General features: G+C 42.1%; 1 protein-coding gene across 1 annotated transcript in view; it reads left to right on the forward strand.

The window, feature by feature from the left end:
• Positions 1–23,261, forward strand: part of CENPI (centromere protein I) — a 156,593-nt gene that overhangs the window by 47,495 nt on the left and 85,837 nt on the right. Inside the window, exons 11-12 of the mRNA XM_075184668.1 lie at positions 15,322–15,442; positions 19,124–19,216. Of these exons, the coding sequence (XP_075040769.1) occupies positions 15,322–15,442; positions 19,124–19,216 (214 nt within the window). The remainder of the gene's footprint in view (positions 1–15,321; positions 15,443–19,123; positions 19,217–23,261) is intronic.

Here is a 23,261-nt window from a genome sequence, read left to right on the forward strand (position 1 = left end):
AGATATTATAAACAAAGGTTTGTAATACTTTTTTGTGTGGAATTTATTATATTATTTTTGTTAGGCACTGTGTTTATGCAGCTTTGTGTAGACAGAGATGTTGTCTGTCAGTCCCGGTTTAGTATAACTGCAACTAGTGTACTTCTGATATGGATGAATAATAGAGGGTTCTTAGGAGTTGAAGTGTTGATCTGTGGTCCTCCGAGCTTAGACCTGTTTATTATTCTGCCGTTTATTATTCTTCTATTAGTCCAGCTCTGCCACCAAGTGCTATTCACGTCAAAAGTTATCCGGCTGTTCTTGGTCTCCAAACAGCAGGATTCTGGTGGTAAGTAAAACAGGGGTCTTTGTTGGGGTTCACTGAGTTTCACAGTTGAAATATAGAAGACTGATTAAACCTATAGGTTAGTTTGGTGTGAAAGCACCTCAATGGCGCCTAAATGAGCTTGTGGGGGAGAGCATACCGCTGACAAACTAGTCCAAACTGCGATTATAATCAAAATTGTTAGGCGTATCAGTGTTGTGGGATCAATACTAGAGGTTTGATCCCTTCAAATTCTCTCTGGACGTCTCGTATTGGGTGTCATTGATATGTGCCGACCGGAGCTCTCGGTATAAGCAGCCGGCCATGTTCGTTTGCAAGCCATGCCTCTGACCCTGTAATTTTTTAATTGTACACCTCTTCTCTTGGAGTACTAATTCGTTCATTCAGCCTCCAATACCACCTCTACGCTGATGACACCCAAATTTATATCTATTCCCCTGACCTCTCCTTCTGTACTAACTCGTGTAACCAACTGTCATTCTGCTATTTCCACATGGATGTCCCAATGCTTCCTTAAGCTCAGCATGTCCAAAGCAGAGCTTATCTTCCCTTACTCCAGAGTCACCACCTGCCCTCAAATCTCTCTCACACCACAATTTCCTCAGTCTCCCAAGCCCACTGCCTTGATGTCACACTTGACTCTATCCCCTACTTTATTCCTCATATCCAGACTGTCTCCCAATTCTGTCTACTCCACCTTAAAAACATTGCCAGAAGACCATGCCCCTGTTTCGGCGGTACTTGCCTCTCTTGCCCAATTCTCCCTCTAAGGCGACCTGTAGGCTTAAAGAGTCGCTCCTGCAGCATAAAGAGACTATTACTCACCTTTACTCTCTTCTCTTAGAGTATTTTGTGACAAATGATACCCCTGATTTTTCTCCTATGACTCTTTGGGATGCTCATAAGGCTGTGATACGGGGTCATCTTATTGCTCTGGCTTCTCAGGCTAAGCGGTCTCGTCTGGCCAAAACTATTCAGCTGACGGATTTGCTGAGAGCCTTGGAGCAACGTCACAATCGAATCCTGACCCGTTGGTTCTCCAGGAAATTGCCTCTATTAGGGGGGGAACTAAACCTTTTGTTATCCCACCACGATGCTAGTAAGCTGAAGTGGCTCAATCAGCGCTTTAATTAAAAGGGTGACAAAGCCGATAGACTACTGGCCACTAAAGAGAATACGGGCTGCTTTTCAATCCTACTATACTAAGCTTTATAACCTGACTCTGCCTTCTGACCCTTCGCTTTTCCAACAGATCTCACAGTTGATTGATTCTTTTCTCTCTTCTGCTAAACTTCCAAAACACTCTCCACAAGCCAATGCTCTCCTAGGAGCCGAGATTACTAAGGACGAGATTGAGCAGGTGATAAAGTCCCAGAAGTCTGGTAAGACTCCGGGGCTAGATGGCTTCACAGCTGTCTATTATAAAAGGTTTGCTGGACTCCTGGTTCCCTGTGTGCATACCCTGTTCAACTTAATCCTAGCTGGGGCTTCTTGGTCTGGGGACTCTTTGGAAGCTCGGATCTCTGTTATTTATAAGGAGGGTAAAGATATTTATGACTGTGCTAGTTATCGCCCTATTTCCCTGCTTAATACAGATGTTAAATTGTACACTAAAATTCTGGCTAACAGATTAAATTCGGTCATTCCCTCCCTTGTGCATTACGACCAGGTTGGTTTTGTCCCAGGCCGTCACTCCAGGGATAACACCAGGAGAACCATTGACCTGATTCATATGATTAATACCAGGACCGTGTTAGGGCCCTCCTCTCCTCTCTCCTCTCGTGTCCTGTTCGGAAAGACCCATGGTCCTATCTTCTTTGCTATCCTTTGATTGATAATGATAGGCAGTCCTCCAAATTTCCTTGCTGCAGCGCAATGTCTAGTAGCTAAATCATGAAAGCAAGCTGAACCCCTTACTATGGAGGCCCTCCGTTCCTACATTTGGTTTATTGCCCAGATGGAACAGATTACAAATCATTCACAGGACAAGGACGATAAATTCCACCAGATTTGGACCCCCTGGCTTTACTTGTAATCCCTTTACTCCTATACTGGCTCCTTTCTGCTAAAGGTTCACTTTAGCAGAAAGGAGCTAGTATAGGGGTCCTTAATGGTGCGCGAGTCATAGGTGACCTGATGTTGGGCGTTGTTCCTTCTCCCTGAGTCTTCAGTATTTTAATTTTGACGACCAGTGTCCCCCCCCCACCCCCCTCTTTCTCCACCTCATATTCTTAGAAAATGTTGCAGTATCTTGAGTAATTGGCACAACCAATGTTTGTTCTGTGACAATATGTTGTTGTTCTTTGGTATTGTACTAATTACTGATTCTTGTCTGTTTGTTAATGCGATTTTCTAAAAAAAAAAAAAAATTGCCAGAATACGCCCTTTTCTTAACATGCTACCAAAAGTTTTACTCATGTCGCATCATCTCCCGTCTTGACTATTGCAACCTCCTGCTATCTGGCATTCCTGACACCCATATATCCACACTTTATTCCATCCTAAATGCTGCTGCAAGACTGATCTTCCTCTCCTTCTCTACACTTGCTTCTTTTGTTCTCCAGAATCAACTTCAAATTACTCACACTTGCATACAAAGCCCTCAACAACACTACCCCTGCATACATCTCAAATCTCATACCTCTGACCTGCGCCATGTCTCATCTCTGGTAACCACCCCTCACTTCCACCTACTTCTCCCGTGCTGCTCCCCACTTATGGATTACCCTACCACACTCAAACAAACTTTTCCACAGCCTTCAAATCTTTAGACGCATTTTGAAAACACATCTCTTATTTTTAGAGGATACCTTATCCCTGATAACACTGTTCACACTAATGCACCCTCACAACTGTCCTAATCTCCACTCAGAGCCACATTTGCTAATCTTGTTCCAGCTGTGCCCTCTTCCACTTAGAATGTAAGCTCTCTAATGAGCAGGGTCCTCATACCCTTTTGTATTCATGTCTGCATCTATGTTCTCTAACTTGTATGTACATTTTTTTATGTATGTCCTGTTTCTCTTTCATCCATCTGGGGGACACTGCTAACAATGGGGTTGAGTAGGGTAGGGAGGAGTTTGGCACATAAATAGTTAACTTTTTTAGCTGCTGACAGGCCCCCCCCCTGCCAACCCCCAACGGAACTCAGTTTTATGTAGGTGCCCAAGGAGTATGGGCTGAAGTTAAAGAGCTGCACAGTGAACAGGGTTCACTGTAGTTAGGTTTTTATTTATTTTTTAAAAGTTATTTTCCTTTTAGTTCACACGAGTGGCTCTGTAATACAGAGCACACTCGTAAGAGAAGCAACTGTCAGCAGGAGAGCCGCGGCTTCCGCTGACAGGTTTACACTGAAAACTCTGAGTCTTCTCACAGTGTGACAAGCGGTCTGTTCAGACCGCTGTCACACTGCTGCAGAGTCCGGCGCTGCCACAAGCAAAGAGCGCTGGGACGCCTGCCGTCCCCGGAGGCCATTTTCTGAGGTGGAGAGGAGAGTGGAGCGTACCAAGTCCCCTCCTCAGTGAAAGAGGAGGGGGGACTTGCAGGAGTGGCCGCGTTGTGAACAGCGCAAATAGAAGGGGCAGTCTGCAGATACCAGGTGATTCCACTTAATGAAAAGAAGGGGAAATCACTGGTATGCTGCATAAAAACGGAGAGACAGCAGAAGGGAAGTTGTATAAAGAACCCCCCCTCGCTGAAGGAGCAGGTGAGCGATTCCTCTGGCTCCAAAATACACGGGAGAAAAAAGATACAGCAGCCATTCTGAGAGGAAATTGCAGCTGCTGACGGACTTCTCCCTGCTAAGTACCATTTATTCTCTATATATGCTAGATAGAGAAGCATAAATATTGTGGGCACATATACTGGGTAGAGCCTAATTTTATAAGAGATTATAGCTCTCCTTTTTTGGTCAGAAATACTGTCTTTTGACTTGTTCATAGTACTTAGTATTTCTGAGAAATATCTTGTGTGTTTGTGCCTATTCTGTCTTGTACGTCACTTTATTTTTTGCTTATGATGGCTGATAAAAGTAAAGCAACACGTGCCAAATATTTTGCCTGTTCCAAATGTAATGCTAAATTAGCTGGTGAACATCTGGACCCAGGGGTGCTTTGTGCTGATTGCGCTGCGACACCTGTAGTAATGCGGCCTAAGGACAGCTCCACTCAGGGGGCAGATCCCCCCGAATGGGTGGCAGCTTTGACACAGGGGGTTGATACCCTCGTTAAGCTTTTATTTAAGCCAGCTGAGATTCCAGTGGTGGCTACGGGGTTACCCTTTACCTCTGGAACGCTAGCCTCTTGCAGTTCAGGGGGGGGGATGTTTAGTCCATGGCTCTCGAGTATAGGACAATCTTCTTCCCTGGCAGGAGTCATCCCAAGCGTGGGATGCTGGATGGTCTGCGGTGGCTAAAGGTTTGGACCGGCTAAACCATTTGCTGGAGAATCCTAGGCATTTACAAATAAATAAGAGACATAGATCAGTGAATCCGCTTTTGTTTCTGTGTGACTCAGAGGGATCCTCTGAGGAGGAAGGTGAATTGTTAGAGGACTCTGATCTTTCATTAGTAGAGTCAGAGGAAGGCTCTAGGTACCAAGGTATGGATGATCTGGTAAAAGCAGTACGTCAGACCTTAGGGTTTGTGGACGGGACTAGGGGCTAGATTTACTAAACTGCGGGTTTGAAAAAGTGGGCATGTTGCCTATAGCAACCAATCAGATTCTAGCTGTCATTTTGTAGAAAGCACTATATAAATGAAAGCTAGAATCTGATTGGTTGCTATAGGCAACATCCCCACTTTTTCAAACCCGCAGCTTAGTAAATCTAGCCATAGGTCTTTGGACCAGTCTCTTTTTAAGAAGGTTTCTAAACAGGCGATCCGGTTCCCTCCCTCTACAGAGTTGAGAGATGGCAGAGGCCTCTTGGAAACAACCGGATAAGAGGTTTACTATGCCTAGAAAATTTGGGTCATTATATCTGCTGCAAGAGGAGGATATGACCCGATGGGAACAGGTGGCGTGAGTAGATACTCCTGTGGCGAGGTTGGTTCGCCAGACAATGCTGCCGGTACCAGGAACGACTTCATTACAAGATCTGGAAACTTTTCTAAAGTCGGTCTTTACAGCTGCTGGTACAAACTTCAGACCGGTGTTTTCTTCAGCCTGGGTTGCAAGGACTATGTAAGCATGGGCTGGGCAGTTAGCATCCGCCTTACAGGATTCGGAGTTGCTCCCTTTGGCTATGCACCTGAAGGAAGCTGCAGGTTATGTGTATGAAGCGGCCCAGAGTTCGGCATCTTTATCATCTTCTATTTCAGCTACAGCGGTAGCAGCAAGAAGAACATTATGGTTGAGATCCTGGGATGCAGATGTGGAATCTAAGAGTTCTTTAGAATCCATTCCTTATGCTAGTGGAGTTCTATTTGGTCCAAAATTGGACTCCTGGAACTCACAGGCCTTGGGGAAAAAGAGTACATGCTTACCGGTTAATACTCCTAGACCTAGGACTCCAAGGTTTGGTTCTTTTAGACAGCCTTTTCGTGGGGGCATGTCTGGCAGAGGTAAGACAGTCAGGTCAAGAGCTTCTGGAGGTAGGAGACAATCTCTTAGGGGAAGGTCATCCTTTTCCTCAGCAGGACGGCCCTCTTCCGCCAAATTTCCGGATAAACCGGCAGCATGACTACCATCCTCCTCTGTTAGTGGAGGGAGGAGTGGTGGTACGTTTGCTTCTGTTCAGTCAACAGTGGACAGAGTCCTCAGGGGACAGATGGATTTAGGGAATCATGGGAAGAGCTTACATGATAGACTTGGTAGGACCAGCTCCTCACAGGTTTTTTGTAACCAGTATGCCCCGCTGTCCTCGGAAAAGACAGGCAATGCTCACCTGTGTCGATTTGCTTCGTTAACAAGAAGTTATTGTAGAGGTTTCGGAGCACCAGAGAAGGAAAGGGTTTTACTCAAACCACTTCCTGGTACAAAAGCCGGATGGTTCATTCAGGCCAGTGCTGAAACTCAAGCAACTAAATTGTTACCTGAGGGTTGTTTCCTTTCGGATGGAATCCCTGAGATCAGTCATAAACGGCCTGGAGGCAGGTCAGTTCATGGCATCAATAGACATCAAGGATGCTTTCCATCATGTTCCAATCTGGGAGGGGCATCAGCCGCTTCTCAGATTTACGGTGGGTTCAGCTTACTATCAGTTCAGGGCTCTTCCATTCGGACTTGCAACAGCCCCAAGGGTGTTTACAAAGATTATGAAGGTAATGACGGCACTTCTTCATTCCAAAGGGGTGCAGATTGTACCCTATTTGGACGTTTTACTAATCAAGGCGGCAACAGCACAGTAGTTGGAACAACATCTTCAGCTTATGGTGAAGGTGCTGGAAATGCATGGTTGGCTCCTGAACGGAAAAAAGTCTCAAATGATACCTTGCCAAAGGATGTCATTTTTGGGATTGATAATGGACACTGCAGACAAGAAGGTTTTTCTTCCAGAGGACAAAGTAAGGTCCTTACTGGAGTTGACAAACAAGGTTCTGTCTCGCAGGAGGCCGTCGGTGCTTCTGTGTATGAAACTGTTAGGAAAGATGGTTGCATCTTTCGAGACGCTCCCTTACGGAAGGATTCACTCCAGATGTTTCCAATGGGACATGCTGAGGAAATGGACAGGTTGGATCGTCAGTGGATGATATTGTCACCAGAGGCGAGACAGTCCCTCAGATGGTGGCTGGTGAGGGACAATCTGAGGGAGGGCAGGTCTTTTGCTCCATGGTCCTGGATCTTAGTATCCACGGACGCCAGTCTGAAAGGTTGGGGGGCAGTGGTCCTTCACCTGAGACTGCAAGGGCTGTGGTCAGAGCAGGAGTCTGTTCTTCCTATAAATGTGCTGGAACTGATGGCCATCTTAAAAGCAGTGCAGGGAGCTCAGAGTGTTTTACAAGGAAGGCCGGTTCGCATTCAATCCGACAATGCCACGGCAGTGTCGTACATAAACAGACAAGGAGGCACCAAGAGTGTGGGCGCGATGAAGGTGACGTTTCAGATTTTGACTTGGGCCGAAAGATACGTGCCCGCGCTGTCAGCAGTTTTCATCCCAGAAATACAAAACTGGCAAGCAGACTATCTAAGTCGGCACGAAGTTCTACCCGGCGAGTGGGCTCTTCATCCGGAAGTGTTCCAGTCACTGGTAAACAGGTGGGGACTTCCAGATTGAGATCTGATGGCGCCACGCATCAACAGGAAAGTTCCAGTGTTTCGCGCAAGAGATTCGCTTGCAGTGTCAGTGGATGTGTTGACAATGCCATGGGACTTCAGGTTAGGTTATCTGTTTCCCCCCATATCAATGATTCCCAGGGTCCTTCAAAGAGTCAAGCAGGGAGGTCGACCAGTCATTCTGGTGGCTCCAGCTTGGCCACGAAGAGTCTGGTATTCAGAGATTCTTTTTATGGCAGTAGGTCTGGGTGTTCGGTTATCGCTTCGAAAAGATCTGCTGACCATTCTTGCATCAGAGTCTAGCCCGGCTGAATTTAATGGCATGGCTTTTGAATCCAGTCTGTGGAAATCTAGAGGGTATTCTTTGATGGTAGTGGACACTCCTCAAAGCTAGGAAGCCAGTTTCGGCTCAGATTTATCACAGCATCTGGCATACTTATATAAAGTGGTGTAGGAAGAAGTCTTTGCATCTGACTAGGTTTCTTACTTTTCTACAAGATGGCTTGGATGGAGGTCTACGTTTGGGAACTCTAAAAGTTCAGGTGTCGGCACTGTCAGTGTACTTTCACAGACGTTTGGCGGAGATACCGGATGTTAAGACTTTCTTGCAGGGGGTGTTTCACATCCAGCCATCCTATGTTCATCCAACGGCGCCTTGGGATCTTAATTTGGTCCTTAATATGCTGCAGGTGCCTCAATTCGAACCGTTACACTCAGTGGAGTTGCGTTTTTTAACTTGGAAAGTGGTTTTCCTGCTGGCTATTGCCTCAGCTCGGAGGGTCTCTGAGCTGGGGGCTTTATCTTCTCGTGAACCTTATCTGGTCTTTCATGATGATATAGCAGTTTTAAGAACTATTCCATCTTTTCTTCCTAAGGTGGTGTCTGGTTTCCATGTAAATCAGGAAATAGTAGTTCCAGTGTTCAGAGAGGAGCCTTAGGCTTCTGGAACAGGAAAAACGAGATTTTTGGATGTGGTTAGGGCTTTACAAATTTATGTTAAGAGAACTGCAAAAATTTGTAAGACAGATTCTCTATTTGTTTTATTTGATTTTTGTAGACGTGGGTGGCCAGCGTCTAAGCAATCGATTGCTAGATGGCTTACCCTGACCATTAAGAAAGCTTATGTCAGTACTAGCCGTCCTGTGCCGGAGTGTATTGTTGCCCATTCTACCCGTTCTGTTTGGGTGTCTTGGGCTGCGCGAAATGGGGCCTCAGTAGATCAGTTATGCAGAGCAGCCACCTGGTCCTCGGTCCATACTTTCACAAGCTTTTACCATTTTAATGTCTTTGCGTCTGCGGACGCCTAATTTGGCCGTAGTGCTCCACGTTCTGGGCTATCAGAGCGGTCCCACCCTTCGGAGGGGCTGCTTTAGTAAGTGACTATAAAAAATAGTAATAAGAGGAGACTGCATAATATAGCTGATAAAATATCTCAAACGCTGTCCCGACATTGCATGATGTCAAAAAATTATGTCACAGTGCAGAATACATACAGGTTCAAAGAAACCACATAAAGCTTGTGTATGGTGCCAATATCATTGAACTGGTTTCCAGGTAAATCCGCACAGGTAAGTGCGCAAAGTCATTCACCTTAGATCTCATATATGAGTATAAAAATCCCAGCCGACAACAGGCAATGTGCTGTAAAGATGGCACACATCTCCTCGGTGTAAATAGATAGAGCTAGACTCTTACTGCTCAGTGTAACTAGAGGGAACAAATTTGGAACAAATCTGTCCTCAGTGTGAGAGCGGCGGCCATTTTCTTATAGTCTCTCAGGCACAACATCATCTTTTCATGGTGCAGCCACCTCATCTGCCTCATAAGACAGCGTGGTAGTATGGTTACACCAGTACTAGACGCCATTTATAGTCTCCTGGTACGAGGGACAAGGCACAGACCGGAAGTACTTCCGGGTGAGAAGTGAGTGAGATAAAGCGGAGACTTCAAGTTTATGTGTCTGGCAGCAGGCAGAGTCTATATCATCTAACTGTCACAAGGAGGATGGACATGGACAGGAGTCACATGACTTAAAATATTTTAAACATCAGCCTGGAAATCATCTACCTGCAGACTGGAGAGGATTACACAGTAGTGAAGAAGAAATCTGGTGAGTGTGAGACACCCAGCAGCCATCATTGTGTGTCAGGAGGATTGAGCAGGACCCAGAGCCCCATCACGGAGCCTCCATCTCACTCACTGATACATGAGAGATACAATGAACATTGCGATGATTTAGAATGTAGCCAAATCAAAACACGAACGTAGATTTTTATGAATATTACCTGTTTCATTATGCTGCAATTTGCCGTTTGTGCTATAGACAATATCATTCACGTCTAATTTCATATGAATTAACTAAACATCGCATCAGCTTATTAGAGGAATGTGATTGCTCTTCACTCCATTGGACAATATCCAACACATGATCACATTAGACGAGTATTTGACAACTCCCCCACCCCCCTGTGTGGATGCTAACCATTGCCTCTGATGAAACAGCAGACCAGTGCCGAGAAACGCCTCAGGCAGACTATACAGTGCACACTGGAGATCCGGAGACTAGAAAATTCTCTAACCCACATACCCCGGGGTAGGACCGAGGATATTTGCTGTTTATGTGTCGCTCCCTTTAATTCATCTGGGCGGCTTCTGATCCAGCTTGAGCTGTGAGCGGAGGATATCCAGCTCGTCACACAGGTTTGAAACGTATGCTTTTTTACAATAGCATGGTGCCAAATGCTAGCCGGAACTTACATACTCGCATATGAGATTTTGAAGCTGAGAGCGGAGGTGGTCGGAACCACCTACTGGCCGGCATTGCGTGTCCATCTTCACAGCACATTGCTTGTTGTTGGCTAGGATTTTTTACTCATACATGAGATTTAAGGTGAACGACTTTGCGCACTTACCTGTGCGGATTAACCTGGTAACGGAGGCAATCGAGCCCGCCTACAAGCCGGCATTACATATCCATCTTTACAGCATATTGCCTGTTGTCGGCTAGGATTTTTATACTCGTATATGAGATCTAAGGTGAATGACTTTGCGCACTTACCTGTGCGGATTAACCTGGAAACCAGTTCAATGATATTGGCACCATACACAAGCTTTATGTGGTTTCTTTGAACCTGTATGTATTCTGCACTGTGACATAATTTTTTGACATCATGCAATGTCGGGACAGCGTTTGAGATATTTTATCAGCTATATTATGCAGTCTCCTCTTATTAATATTTTTTATATTCAATTCCAGTGTACACTGTAACAAATTGTATTTACATTTATATTGTACTATTTTCTGTGTTTATTAAATTGTTGATGCTGGCCTGAGTTTTGCGCTATCTTATACATTTCTATTCGCTTTCACCCTCTTTAACAGGTCCAGATCCTGTTTAGATAGCAGCATCTCGACCTAGCATTTTAGGGTACTTAGCGCCCCGTTTATGTGTGTTTGTTGAATTATAATTTTGTGCTTTAGTAAGTCCCCATGGTTAGTGTCCCCCAGATGGATGAAAGAGAAAAGCGGATTTATACTTACGATAAATCGGTTTCTCTGATTCCATCTGGGGGACACTGCGTTCCTTCCCTTCTGCTTTCTTCTATGTGTCCAGGTTGATTGGCCTATCTTCTTGGGGCTTTTATTAATCAAACTGAGTTCCGTTGGGGGTTGGCAGGGGGAGGGCCTGTCAGCAGCTAAAAAAGTTAACTATTTATGTGCCAAACTCCTCCCTACCCTACTCAACCCCATGGTTAGCAGTGTCCCCCAGATAGAATCAGAGAAACCGATTTATCGTAAGTATAAATCCTCTTTTTCCCTATTGTACTGCGCTGCAGAGCACTGTGGCGCCTTTTGTATCTGGGACTGGACCATTGTAATAATGGATGCATGCCTTCAGGATTGAGGGGCTGTGACATTGCATCTGTGGCTCCAGGGTCTCTGGTCCAGTGAGGATTAAGCGCTCCCCATCGGTGTTCTAGAGCTCAGTCGTGTCACACATTCTGATTCAGGCGCAATCCTTCCTTGTAAACAAGCTGATTCATGAAGCCCACGGTGGAAATTTTTTATTCCAGAACCAGGGTTCAACAGCCATTATTCTTGGACAACTTGACAGTAGCATGGTATTTTTGCCTAATATGCATTTTCTTCTCAAATATGATTGTTTCCTCTTTTGCTCAAAAAGGCCAAGAGGGAAGAAGCTCCAGTGATCGTAGTGGCGCCAGATTGACAAAAAATATCCTTGTACACCGACATACTAAAGATTACATTGGACCAGGATGGTTACTTCCACTATGGGAGGATCTTTTTTTCTTTCATGGACCCTTATTACAACTGGACTGAGCTTGCCTGGCTTTAATGGCATATCTTTTGAAGCTTGGATTCTGTTGGGCTAAATGTTTCCAAAAAAGTGGTCCGAACTATGTTAAAAAACAGAAAACTAGTCTTGGTAAATAGCTATCATGGAGTTTGGAACACTTATGTACTCTGATGTGAACGGAATGGGTGTCTTATTTCAACATTCAGGCTATCTTGTCTTCTTTCCTTTCTTCAGGAGGGTCTGGACCGTAGTCTTAAACGGTGTTACTTTAAAAGTCCTGGGGCTAGATTTAATAATCTGCGTGTATGAAAAAGTGGAGGTGTTGCATATAGCAACCAATCAGATTCTAGTTATTCTACAAAATAACTAGAATCTTGTTGCTATAGGCAACAGCTCCACTTTTTCAAACGCGCCCTGTCTGTTTACTTTCAGAGGAAGCTAGCCCTTATTCCAGAGGCGCAGACATTTTTACAAGGAGTTCTCCGAGTTCAACTGCCTTTTTTTTTACCTCTCATAGCGTAATGGAACCTCAATTTTGGTCCTATAGGCCTTACAGCTTCCTCCTTTTATCTATTGGGGTCGGTTGAGCTCAAATTTGTTACATGGAAGACTGTCTTTTTCTTCTTGTGATTTTCTTGGGTGCACTTTCTTGCAAGTCACCTTTTTCTGATTTTTCTCAATGATCAGGTGGTGCTATGCATACCAGGTTAATGAAATGTATGGATTCCACTTATACCAAGAGAATGTCATTCCTTCTTTGCAACTTGCAAGATCCTTGGATGCACAGGATTATCTTTTCTTGCTTGGTCATTCAGGATCTTATTGGACATAACTTCTATTTTACACTTATTTATTTGGTTACTTGGTTTCTAACATTCTCTTTCTTTCAAGTTGCTTTTCTTGTTCTTTTCTCTTTCACAATAGTTGGGGGACGCTGCTCACCTTGGGCTATAGAGGGCGCTGTGGGAGTAATGGCACTAAAAAATTTGTCTAGCTTACTCCCCTCCACTCTATGCCCCCTCCACAGGAAGGGTTCAGTTTTTTTTCTTAGTGTCTACAGAGTAGGATATTTTTAGTCTAGTCTGAGTTTTTTTTGTATTTTTTATTGATAGCTAGGATTTCTCCGTAGCGATTAGCGGGTGACCTTTATGCTGGCCATTGCTTCGGCCAGACAGGTTTCCGAGTTGGCAGCCCAGTCATGACGGGCTCCTCTTCTGATTTTCCATGATGATCGTGCGGTGCTTAGAACTAAGCTTTAGTTTCAACCAAAGGTGGTCTCGAGGTTTTACATAAATCAAGATATCGTTCTGCCGGTTCTTCCTCAGGATTCGCTGGCGCCTGGTCAGGACTCAATCTCTTTAGATGTGGTCAGAGCTTTGAGGATTTATGTGGACCGTACAGCTTTGGTTCAGAAGACTGATAGACTTCTAGTCCTGTATAACGGTCGCAAGCGTGGCTGGCCGGCCACAAAGTAGACGGTGGCTAGATGGATCACCGCCACTATCCGGCAGGCGTACATTTCGGAGGGCTCTCTGGTTCCTGAAGGTCTGACAACTCATTCCACGAGGTCTATTAGTGCCTCTTGGGTGGCGCGGCATTGAGCCTCAGCTGAGCAGTTGTGTAGGGCAGCTACTTGGTCTTCTGTTCATTCATTCACCAGGTTTTATTGTTTCCACGTCTTTACTTCAAAAGATGCAAGATTTGACCGTAAAGTTCTACATGCCGCTCATTCTGAGCATTCCCACCCATAGGGGCATCTTTGGAACGTCCCCAAGGTGAGCAGTGTCCCCCAACTAGTGTGAAAAAGAAAATAGGATTTTTGTTATTAACGTAAAATCTTTCTCTGAACATGGGTTGGGGGACACTGCACTCCCACGCTTTGTTCTGACAGTTCTGTTGTGTGTTCTGTTGGTTGTGTTTTCGCCCTCTTTTGTGGCTTGGTTAGTAAATAAACTGAGCTCTTCCTGTGGATGGGCCAAAGAGGGCCCGGAGCAGGCTAGACAAATTTTTTAGTGCCATTACTCCCACAGAACCTTCTATACCCCAAGGTGAGCAGTGTCCCCCAACTCGTGTTCAGAGAGAGAGATTTTTACGGTAAGTACAAAAATCCTAATTTACTTACCCTATTGTTTTGGCCTTTGTTATTAACTGAAGCAGCATAGGTGATGGGCTGTAGAGGAAGCAGCTCTTCTAGGTAGTTAACTCCTAAGGGCCCAGCTCTTGCATTATCTTCTATATCCCCTAGTGTCTTCAGATGAAATCTAAGAAATGGATTTAACTCAAATACCAAAATCTTCTTTTTATGTTGAATCTTCACTGAATTAATTGAGCTCCCACATAAAATATACTGTAGTTTTCCTATTAATAGGAACAAAGTTAAATGTTTTGGTGTTTTTTGGTTGGGGTAATGTGTTTTCTATCATGGCTTGTATCTGGGTCTGTCCTATGGGGCTTGGTTAGAAAAATAACTGAGTTCCCTGTAGAATGGGGAGGATAGAAGAGGGAGGATCACAGACTTATTGAATTTTTTTAAAGTGATGATTTCTTAATTCTTTTCTATATCACTATGATCCAGTGTGCCCCGCAGTGAGTTTAGAGAAAAGGATTTACAGTAAGGATTAAAATTTCATTTTCAGAAGTGGCAATTATATCCTTTTGGCATCTTTTCATAACAAATTCAGACTGTGGAGGGAAAACTGTTGGAGAAAGTTTGTATTTTATGAATGTGTGGTTATTTTTTTTATTTTATTTGTTCTATTCAGTTTTGTCTGGCAATCATAAGAGACTGCAGTAGTGGAAGATATGCCTAAATAAGAAAGGAGATTGTGATGTTTTATGGTGCGAGGAAGGGGAAGCCAAAATACTTGGGGGTATATTCAATTGACGGCGTGATCGGCGAAAATCCCACGCTCAAAAAATATTACCGTTAATACGGTAATTACTCGCTGGATTTCAGCTCGCGGCTCAGGGAGCTGCGAGCTGAAATCCAGCGAGTAATTACCGTATTAACCTTTTTCCCGTGCAGGATTACCGTTATTACGGTAATCCTGCGCGGACCGCGGAATTTTCGCCAATCCCGCCGTCAATTGAATATGCCCCTTAAAATATCATATTCTTTAGTCTGACTGGAATTCCCCAATACAAGAAAATGCATTGAATTATAATAAGTAAAAGTAGTTACATCCCCATACTTGTTCTTAAGACAGTGCTGTGTTTCTTAATCATCATTGTTCCAGATTTAAAGTAACTTTGGTGGAGTCATGTTACCTCCTTCATGTGATGTTTCTACTCATCTTTGCTGCTTAAACCTTATCAGCCATGTTATATCATCCAAGGAGACCAAACATTAACAGGTGTCGTCAGTCTTTGATCTAAGCAATGATGAAATATTGTATTGTTGTTTATTGCATACTGTATCAGATTTAAAGAAATTACGTTTATAACCAGGTTTTCCTTTTATCTCCAGCTTCCAGCTCAAATGGGCTGTGTGCTAAAGAATCCACTGCTGCTGAATTACATCAGCTGTATTAAAGAGGATGATTCCTTGCTGCGACTAAACTACTGGTTGGCCTTTACCCTGAATGAAGGTACAGTAAACAAAACAAAAAATTGGTATCAGGTTTCACAAAGTAAAATTACATGTCTATATATGAATAGTATACACATTAATGACCTGGGGCTAGATTAACTGCGGGTTTGAAAAAGTGGAGATGTTGCCTATAGCATCCAATCAGATTCTAGTTGTCATTTATTTAGTACATTCTACAAACTGACAGCTAGAATCTGATTGGATGCTATAGGCAACATCTACACCTTTTCAAACCCGCAGTTTAGTAAATATACCCCCTAGTGTCTTGTTATTTGTATTTAATACACCATTCTTTAAGGATTTCTTTAATTATGCCAGGGTGAACAAATCTACCTCAATTTATTATCATACTCATCACTCTTTTTTCAAAGAGAAATCCTAAGACCCTAACCCATATCAAAGATTTGTGAGTGGAAAATGTTCGTGTGCCATAATGATTTCCTGTGGTTACCATGAAATTTGTTATTGTTATAATAGATGAACTCAATCCGTTTTCCTAAGCATGCCACTTGAAGGCAGTGCCAGATGACAGGACCAATATCTAATTTGACTAAACATGCAGTTGCCACACTGGAATGAAAGCCATATATCTGGCAGGATTGTGCTTTATTAACAAGTTAGGGGAGGAAGAATATGCATTAAGGGGCACTCAAATGGTTAGGACAATAGGGTGTATGTTCATAAAATAAAAAGATATCTTTATTGGTATTTATTAAAATTCAAAATGTTATTTGTATTATTAATCATAATTTGAAATCCACAAAATTAGCGAAATTATTAAAAAAATGCAAATGAATAGTAAAAGCCAGCATTGGAAATACTGTTAAGAAGCAGTATAACTGCTATACTGTGTTGCTGTTAATATAATTGTCAAATGAAGGCAAAAATAGCCTTTATATAATCCTTCAAATTCCTTAGGGGTCTGATCTATCAGTGGCAGTATTGTCTTTTTAAAAAGTACTGCCAATTATAACACACATTAGGCAGGTTTTTCACAAGGGGTTTCCTTATTACTCTATTTGGAGAGAATATATGAGTGAATGTGCCTATGCATCGATACACACTCCTCCGTATAACAGCTCTTACTATAAAAGGGCTATACGATCATTATCATAAGACTCCCTTTTTAAAAGGACAATTGTTTTTAGTATTTCCATTTCAGAAAAGGTGTACATTCGACCTGTTGGAGTTAACGGATTCAACTTACACAGAACATCTTTCATAGTAATCCATAAAACATCCAGCTTCCTTGGGTATGAAAAAGATGTTGATGGACCAGCTGGATGAAAGGATGTCACTTTCACTTCATCAATGTTTTCATCTTCCCCAGAATAAATGCGAGCCAACATTTGTTGTCATAGTCAGCATTCACATACTCTCTGATGTCAGCAAGTGGGAGCTGATGCTACATTATATTGAGGAACTGAACAATGACCCTATTGCTCTTTTTGAAGTGTCCCATGATGTTTTCTGCAGCTGGCACAAACTTTTGCAACATTTGGCACTTCAGAAAAAAATGTACTCCTCCATTCTGAAACAGTTCTCAACCCCTTCTTATTAGAAGTATGCTTAGCCTTTTTAAATGGGTTTAAACAACAGTGTACCTGTCACTTTCCTCCATCTTTATTCTTCTTTAATTCTCTAAACCAATTTAAACATCAACCACTTCAAACACTGCTCTAAGCTAATTTTAATATCACCGCAGGCTCGAACTGGACTGCCAGGGAGTCGGGGAAAATAATTCCCATGAGACTCTACTGAGGGGTGAGAGGAGCATGTGCTGAGCTCTGATTGGAGGAGCTCATCACATGTTCCTCTGACCCGTGGAGATCAGCAGCAGAATGTGCCTTCTCTTCTCTACCTGGTGACTCAGTCTTCTTCTTCTTGTGAGATCAGTGATGCTCCCAGTCTGCTGGTTCTCTCCATCCCAAGCACCCCTTCTCAAGTTGTTGTTCCTCCCTGCTCCCAGCACACATTCTCCCAGTCTGATACTACACTGTAATTAAACACTCCGCTTTTTCAAATGGTCCAGGGTCCAGTTAGGTTTGGGTGGTCCTAAATTAGTGACCAAGGGGCTTTTCTTCACTAATTAAAGAGGTGTTCAGATGTTCCTATAAGGGTTTCTAAATATTCAACCTCCCTAAGCCTTGAGATCTTAATTTAGTGATCAGGCCACTTGCTCAGTAGCCCTTTGAGCAATTGGAATCAGTTGATCTCCGTTATGTTACCTGGAAGGTGATGTTTTTTCTTGCTATCTCTTTTGCTCGTCTGTCGTTTTGGACGTTGTGCTCCAACGCCCCAAACGACATTCTGACAGGGTAGTGTTTTGTACTGAATCCTCTTTTGTACCTAAGGTGTTCTCACTTGAACCAGGAGATTGACATTTCGTTCTAGGTCCCCGACTTGAAATGCATCTTTGAAACTTTTGGATGTGGTCCGGGCTCACCAATGCTGTGTATACTGCACTGTTTCAGTCTGTAAGACTAATAACCTCTTCATTCTGTATTATGCATTCAAGCGTGGTTGGCTGACATCTAAGCAGTCTATAACTCGTTTTATAGCATCCACTATTTGTTTGGCTTATAGTGGGGCAGCTAAGCCATTTGGTTTGAAGGTTTATTTGACCAATGCAGTTGGTGCTTCCTGGGCGGTGCGTCATGGTACTTCATCTGAACAGTTGTGCTGGACAGCTATGTGGTCGTCTCCACCCCTTTTACAATTTGTACAAGTTGTAGAACTTTGCTTCTTGGGTGCAAGGTCTTGTGCGTAGCAGTTTCAGAACAATACTACTCTTAGGGGCAGCTTTGGTATGTCCCCTTGGACACAGTGTCCACCAATAGCAGGAAAGAGAAAAGAGGATTTTTTTTATTCACTATAAAACTCATTCTCTTCGTTGTGGGATCCTGCGCCTACCTCCCTTTGCTTTGGCTGTTCGGTTGTGTTTTTTTGTTGAGGTTCCTAGTGTTTGGTTATGCCTCATTAGGCCCTCTCTTCTGGGCTTTGTTAAGCAAAAGCAGGACAGTGCTAGATGGGTGGGGCATAGTAGGAGAGTAGCTATTCATTAAACAGTTTACTAATGGAAGTGCCCTAGCTCAAAGTTCACCTACCATACCCAATGAGATTCGAAGAAATGGGTTTTACGGCAAGTAAAAAATCCATTTATTGCAGTTCAAGACAGATTCCTGGCAACTTGATGCTTAAAGAACCACTAAACTTAAAATAATTGCTTTATGTAAAAGAGCAGCTTATACCATCCACAAATATGTTTTGCATTATGTTCAAATTTGCTATATAGCTGCATGCTTGTCATTATTCTTTGATTCACCATTTCAGAGAGGCCATCTCGGCATCCTTTGAAAGACTCACAATCTGCATATATTCTGTGCATAGGGAAACTATCCCAAATGATCTTCAGTTTGGTTAGCTTTTGAAATGTGTGTGTGTGTGTGTGTGTGTGTGTGTGTCTGTGTCTGTGTATATATATTTATATTATGTTTTACATGTTGATAGTAGTATTTTTATGTCATCTTGTATTTTAGATTGTCATCTGTTAAATACTTTATATTCATACCTAATAACTAACTTAGTAATATTTACAGTATTAACTGTATGATAACATTTCAGTCATAGCACCAAATTGTAGTAATAGAAAGGTACTGTTTTTATTATTTTCTTACAGAATGTGCGTGGTATACAGGGAAAAAACACCTTAAGGAAGAAGTAGAGTCCTTTTTAAACACTATTGTCAACGCACAGGAGTTTCTTCAGGCAAGTTATATATATATATATACACACTTGTGATCTTATACAATATATATTGACCCAAAATTACTTTAGATTCTAGGGATGACTATGGGTGCAATATTTTCACCTAGTTTTGCCAATGTTTTGATGGAAAGTTGGGAGCAGAAATATTTATATGATCCTATTCCATTTTCTAAATATATGATCGTATGCAAAAGGTACATAGGAAAACCAATATTCTATTTTTGCAGTTTTACCGTATCAAGAGAAATTGTAGCGAAAATGAACATTGTCAAGAGCAACTATTCAGATAGATTTAGGAGTAGAGATTATCCTGATAGCCTATTAAAAGGGCCAATTAAGAGAATAGAAGAAACAGGGCAGAACTGTTGAGGTACTCAAAGAAAGGAAAAAAAGTGGATGATACCGCATTTATCACCCAATTTAATAGCGAGAAAAACAGATTTAGGTCAGTATTTTCCAAACATTGGGATATCCTAAAGATGGTTCCTATTCTGACAAATATGCTACCAGATATGCCAACAGTGGTCTTTCGAAGAAAACGTAATTTAAAAGATACTTGAGCTCCGAGGTTGCTCACTGGAGAGGGGAGTACAAACAAAACTACTTTGGATTCCTCAAGTGCGTTCATTGCATTATATGCAGGTATGTGGATCCATTCAGGAATATTTTTTACAGTCAAGATAGTAAAATATTTGAGCTAAAAGAACTGATGAATTGTATGACTACATCAGTAATATACCTACTAGAATGTGCATGTTGTCTTAGATATGTAGGTAACACCAAACGTGTACTGAAACCCTGTATCTAGGAGCATATCAGAAATATTATGAACAAGGGAGAGCCATACAATATCAAAACACCTTTTAATAACATAACTTTGGTCACCAACAGATTCAATTTAAAGTCATTGAACATGTTACCTTGGGATCAAGGTGTTGGAGACCTTGAAAGAAATTGTCACAGAGTAAAATGTACGGGATCTTTGAGCTTGGCAACATAGCTCCTAGGGGCCTGAATAAAAGTTTTGAAATTGCCCCAGTTTTATAATTTATCTGGTTGATAACTTTTTTAAGAATGCTAGTAAGTACTATTAATCACTATCTTATGTCCTTAATATGAAAGATTTCTATTAAGGTTATATACACAATCCTTTTATACTTGGTGTTTTATGCAATGTGTTTCATGTTTTATTATGTTTTATATAGCAGATTTCAATTTTTTATCATTTGTTTTAGTTTTGGCTTTTTATATGTTTCGATGCATCTTTTATATGTGACTATGAATTAGTCCAGATACCTGGTTCAAATCAGTTATTGTGATATTTTTATTTGGTATGTTATGTTGGAAAAGTCCATATTTCTGTAACCGTGCCAATAAATAATATGGAGGCTGAGTGACATTCATTGGATCGGAATCAGCTGCCTGTCAGTGGTGCTAGCGGTCACATGACTAGGAGCGATCACGCGTCACAAGCGAGAACGCGCATGCGCACTGAATGATGGACCTCAGTATGCAAGATGGTGATTCTCATTATAAAAACATTATAAGTTATCTCCTGATGATGTCTGAGAAACTAAATAGACAAAACGCGTTTAGAACTGTGGTTTATTACTATTTGTGGACTACTCAATGAAAACTTCTGGAATACCTTCCCTAGGACTTCAGGAGCTGTGCCTTTCACAACTGAGGTTACTGATTAGTCTTAGGGGATTCCAGATAAGTTTTCTTATACTTGTTATTCTGTGAGTACATAAAGTATATCTGTCTGTATAAAAAAAAAATACTACACCATATGTTTTTTTCTTTTTTCTTTTTTTTTTAAACTATTTTTTTTATTGTTTAAATAAACAGGTTTACACGTATAAAATATCAGCAATGCGTTGTGTGTATGTATATATATATATATATATATATATATATATATATATATATATATATATATATATATAGAAGAACATAAATACATGAGGATAAAATTTTAACATTTGCAGGCGTATGATAAATAAAGTGATGTAAAATCCAAATGTAGATTTGGTGTATATAATTCAAAGAGAAAAGGTTTGTAGGTGAGGGGAGACATACAGGGGGTTACGGGGGAAGAGAAAGGGAGGTATCTGATGAGGGAGAGAGAAAAATAAAGATGAGTGAGTTTGTCTATGATAACTAGAGCAAGAGATTGGCGTATTTAGTCAGTCATCTCCAATCAAGAAGAAGTAAATAGATAATAAGTTAAAATAAGAGAATGTCAAACGGTAGAAAGGGGCGTTTCTGCTTCATAAAAGGATGTCCAGGGATTCCACACAGCTTTGAATTGAATTGGAGTATCATTGAGGGTGGCGGTTATACTTTCCAAGCGATATGTTGACCATACAGTAAGTGAGGGTGGGATCGAGCTCTTCCAGTGCGAAGCAATCAGGCAGTTAGCTGCATTAATATGTCTAATTAGCTTTTGAGTTGGGCGAGATATATTAGGGAGGGGTCTAGGGAGTAATGAAAAGAGCGGTGTGTCAGGAGTTTGAATGTGAGTAATGGAGGATATCAATTTATGGACTTGTTGCCAGTATGAGATTATCTTGGGGCATGACCACCAAACGTGTATCTTTTTTTTTTTAGCTCCGCAAATGTAGGGAAGATGTTCATGGGAGCAATGTCCCATGGAAATAGAAGATGGTGGCGAGTCCAGTAATAGAAGGCTTTATGATTTATCCCTGGGGGAAATCAGAAGAGTTCCATAATGGGACTAGGAGCGGGTATTGGGAACGAAGTTCATAGATACGTGTCACTCGATCCCAGATAGCTAATGAGAATTTAGCTGTTGGGATATGGTTTAAGAGTTTGGTTCTGTGCTGGGGCTTGGTCCAAAGCAACGAGGGTGAGGGTGAGTATAGGGTGAGTATAGGTTAAGTAAATCAGCTTCTATATGTGTCCAGACCCGCCAATTTGGGGGAGAGTGCCAAAGGACGCATTGCACTAAATGAGTGGCTTGATAGTATTTTATTAAATTTGGTAAACCCAGGCCTCCTATACTTTGGTGTTTGACTGAAAGCCAAAGTCGGATTCTCGGTTTACAACCGGCCCATATGAATTTTGACAGGGATTGCTGTAAGGTTTTAAGTACATGCATGGGGACATGTATGGGGATGGTCTGCCATAAATAGAGGAGGCGGGGTAATATATTCATTTTTATAGTGGCTATATGACCAAACCAGGAGACCGTAAGTTTAGACCACTGTGTAAGGTCAGCTTTTATTGTGTTAATGAGCTTTGGGAAATTAGCAGCATAAAGTTGGGAGTAAGATTTAGTTAGGTATACACCTAGATTTGAGTTGCTTAGATTGCCACCTAAATTTGAAGTTAGTTTTAAGTGTCTGAGTTTCCGCGGGCGCAATATTTAAACTCAAAATCTCGGATTTGTCTGCGTTAATTTTCTAGTTGCAAAGGGAGCGTAATATGAGGGTTAGTCAGTGATAAGATGACATCATCAGCGTACAAAGCAATTTTATGGTCCCTAGTGGAGGTTGGTATACCCGTAATATCAGGGTTGTTCCGTATGTGCGCTGCAAGGGGTTCCATAATGAGGGCAAATATAAGGGGGGAAAGAGGGCATCCCTGGCTGGTGCCATTGTGTATAGTAAAAGGAGTAGAGGTGAAGCCATTGGCTAATACTGAGGCTGTTGGGTTATCGTATAATGCTGAGATACCACAACAGAAGTCTCCCTGAATTCCCATAGAAACTAATGTTTGTTGCATGAAAGGCCAAGCGACCCTATCAAAGGCCTTTTTGGCGTCTAAGGCGACCACCAGAGCCGGGAGAGCGTCTGTATTAGCTATATGAATCAAATCAATCAGCCTTCTAGTGTTGTCCGAAGGTTGTCTGCCTGGGAGGAAACCCACCTGGTCTGGGTGAACTATTGAGGGTAGTACTGGGCTCAGTCTATTGGCGAGAACCTTAGCAAAGATTTTTTTTTTTTTTTTTTAAACTCTTTATTTTCAGCAACAACATGAGTTACATACAATTTGTAACGACAATAATGGGGTACATTAAACAA

This window comes from Mixophyes fleayi, chromosome 9 (assembly GCF_038048845.1).
Source record: "Mixophyes fleayi isolate aMixFle1 chromosome 9, aMixFle1.hap1, whole genome shotgun sequence".
Lineage (NCBI taxonomy): Eukaryota > Metazoa > Chordata > Amphibia > Anura > Limnodynastidae > Mixophyes > Mixophyes fleayi.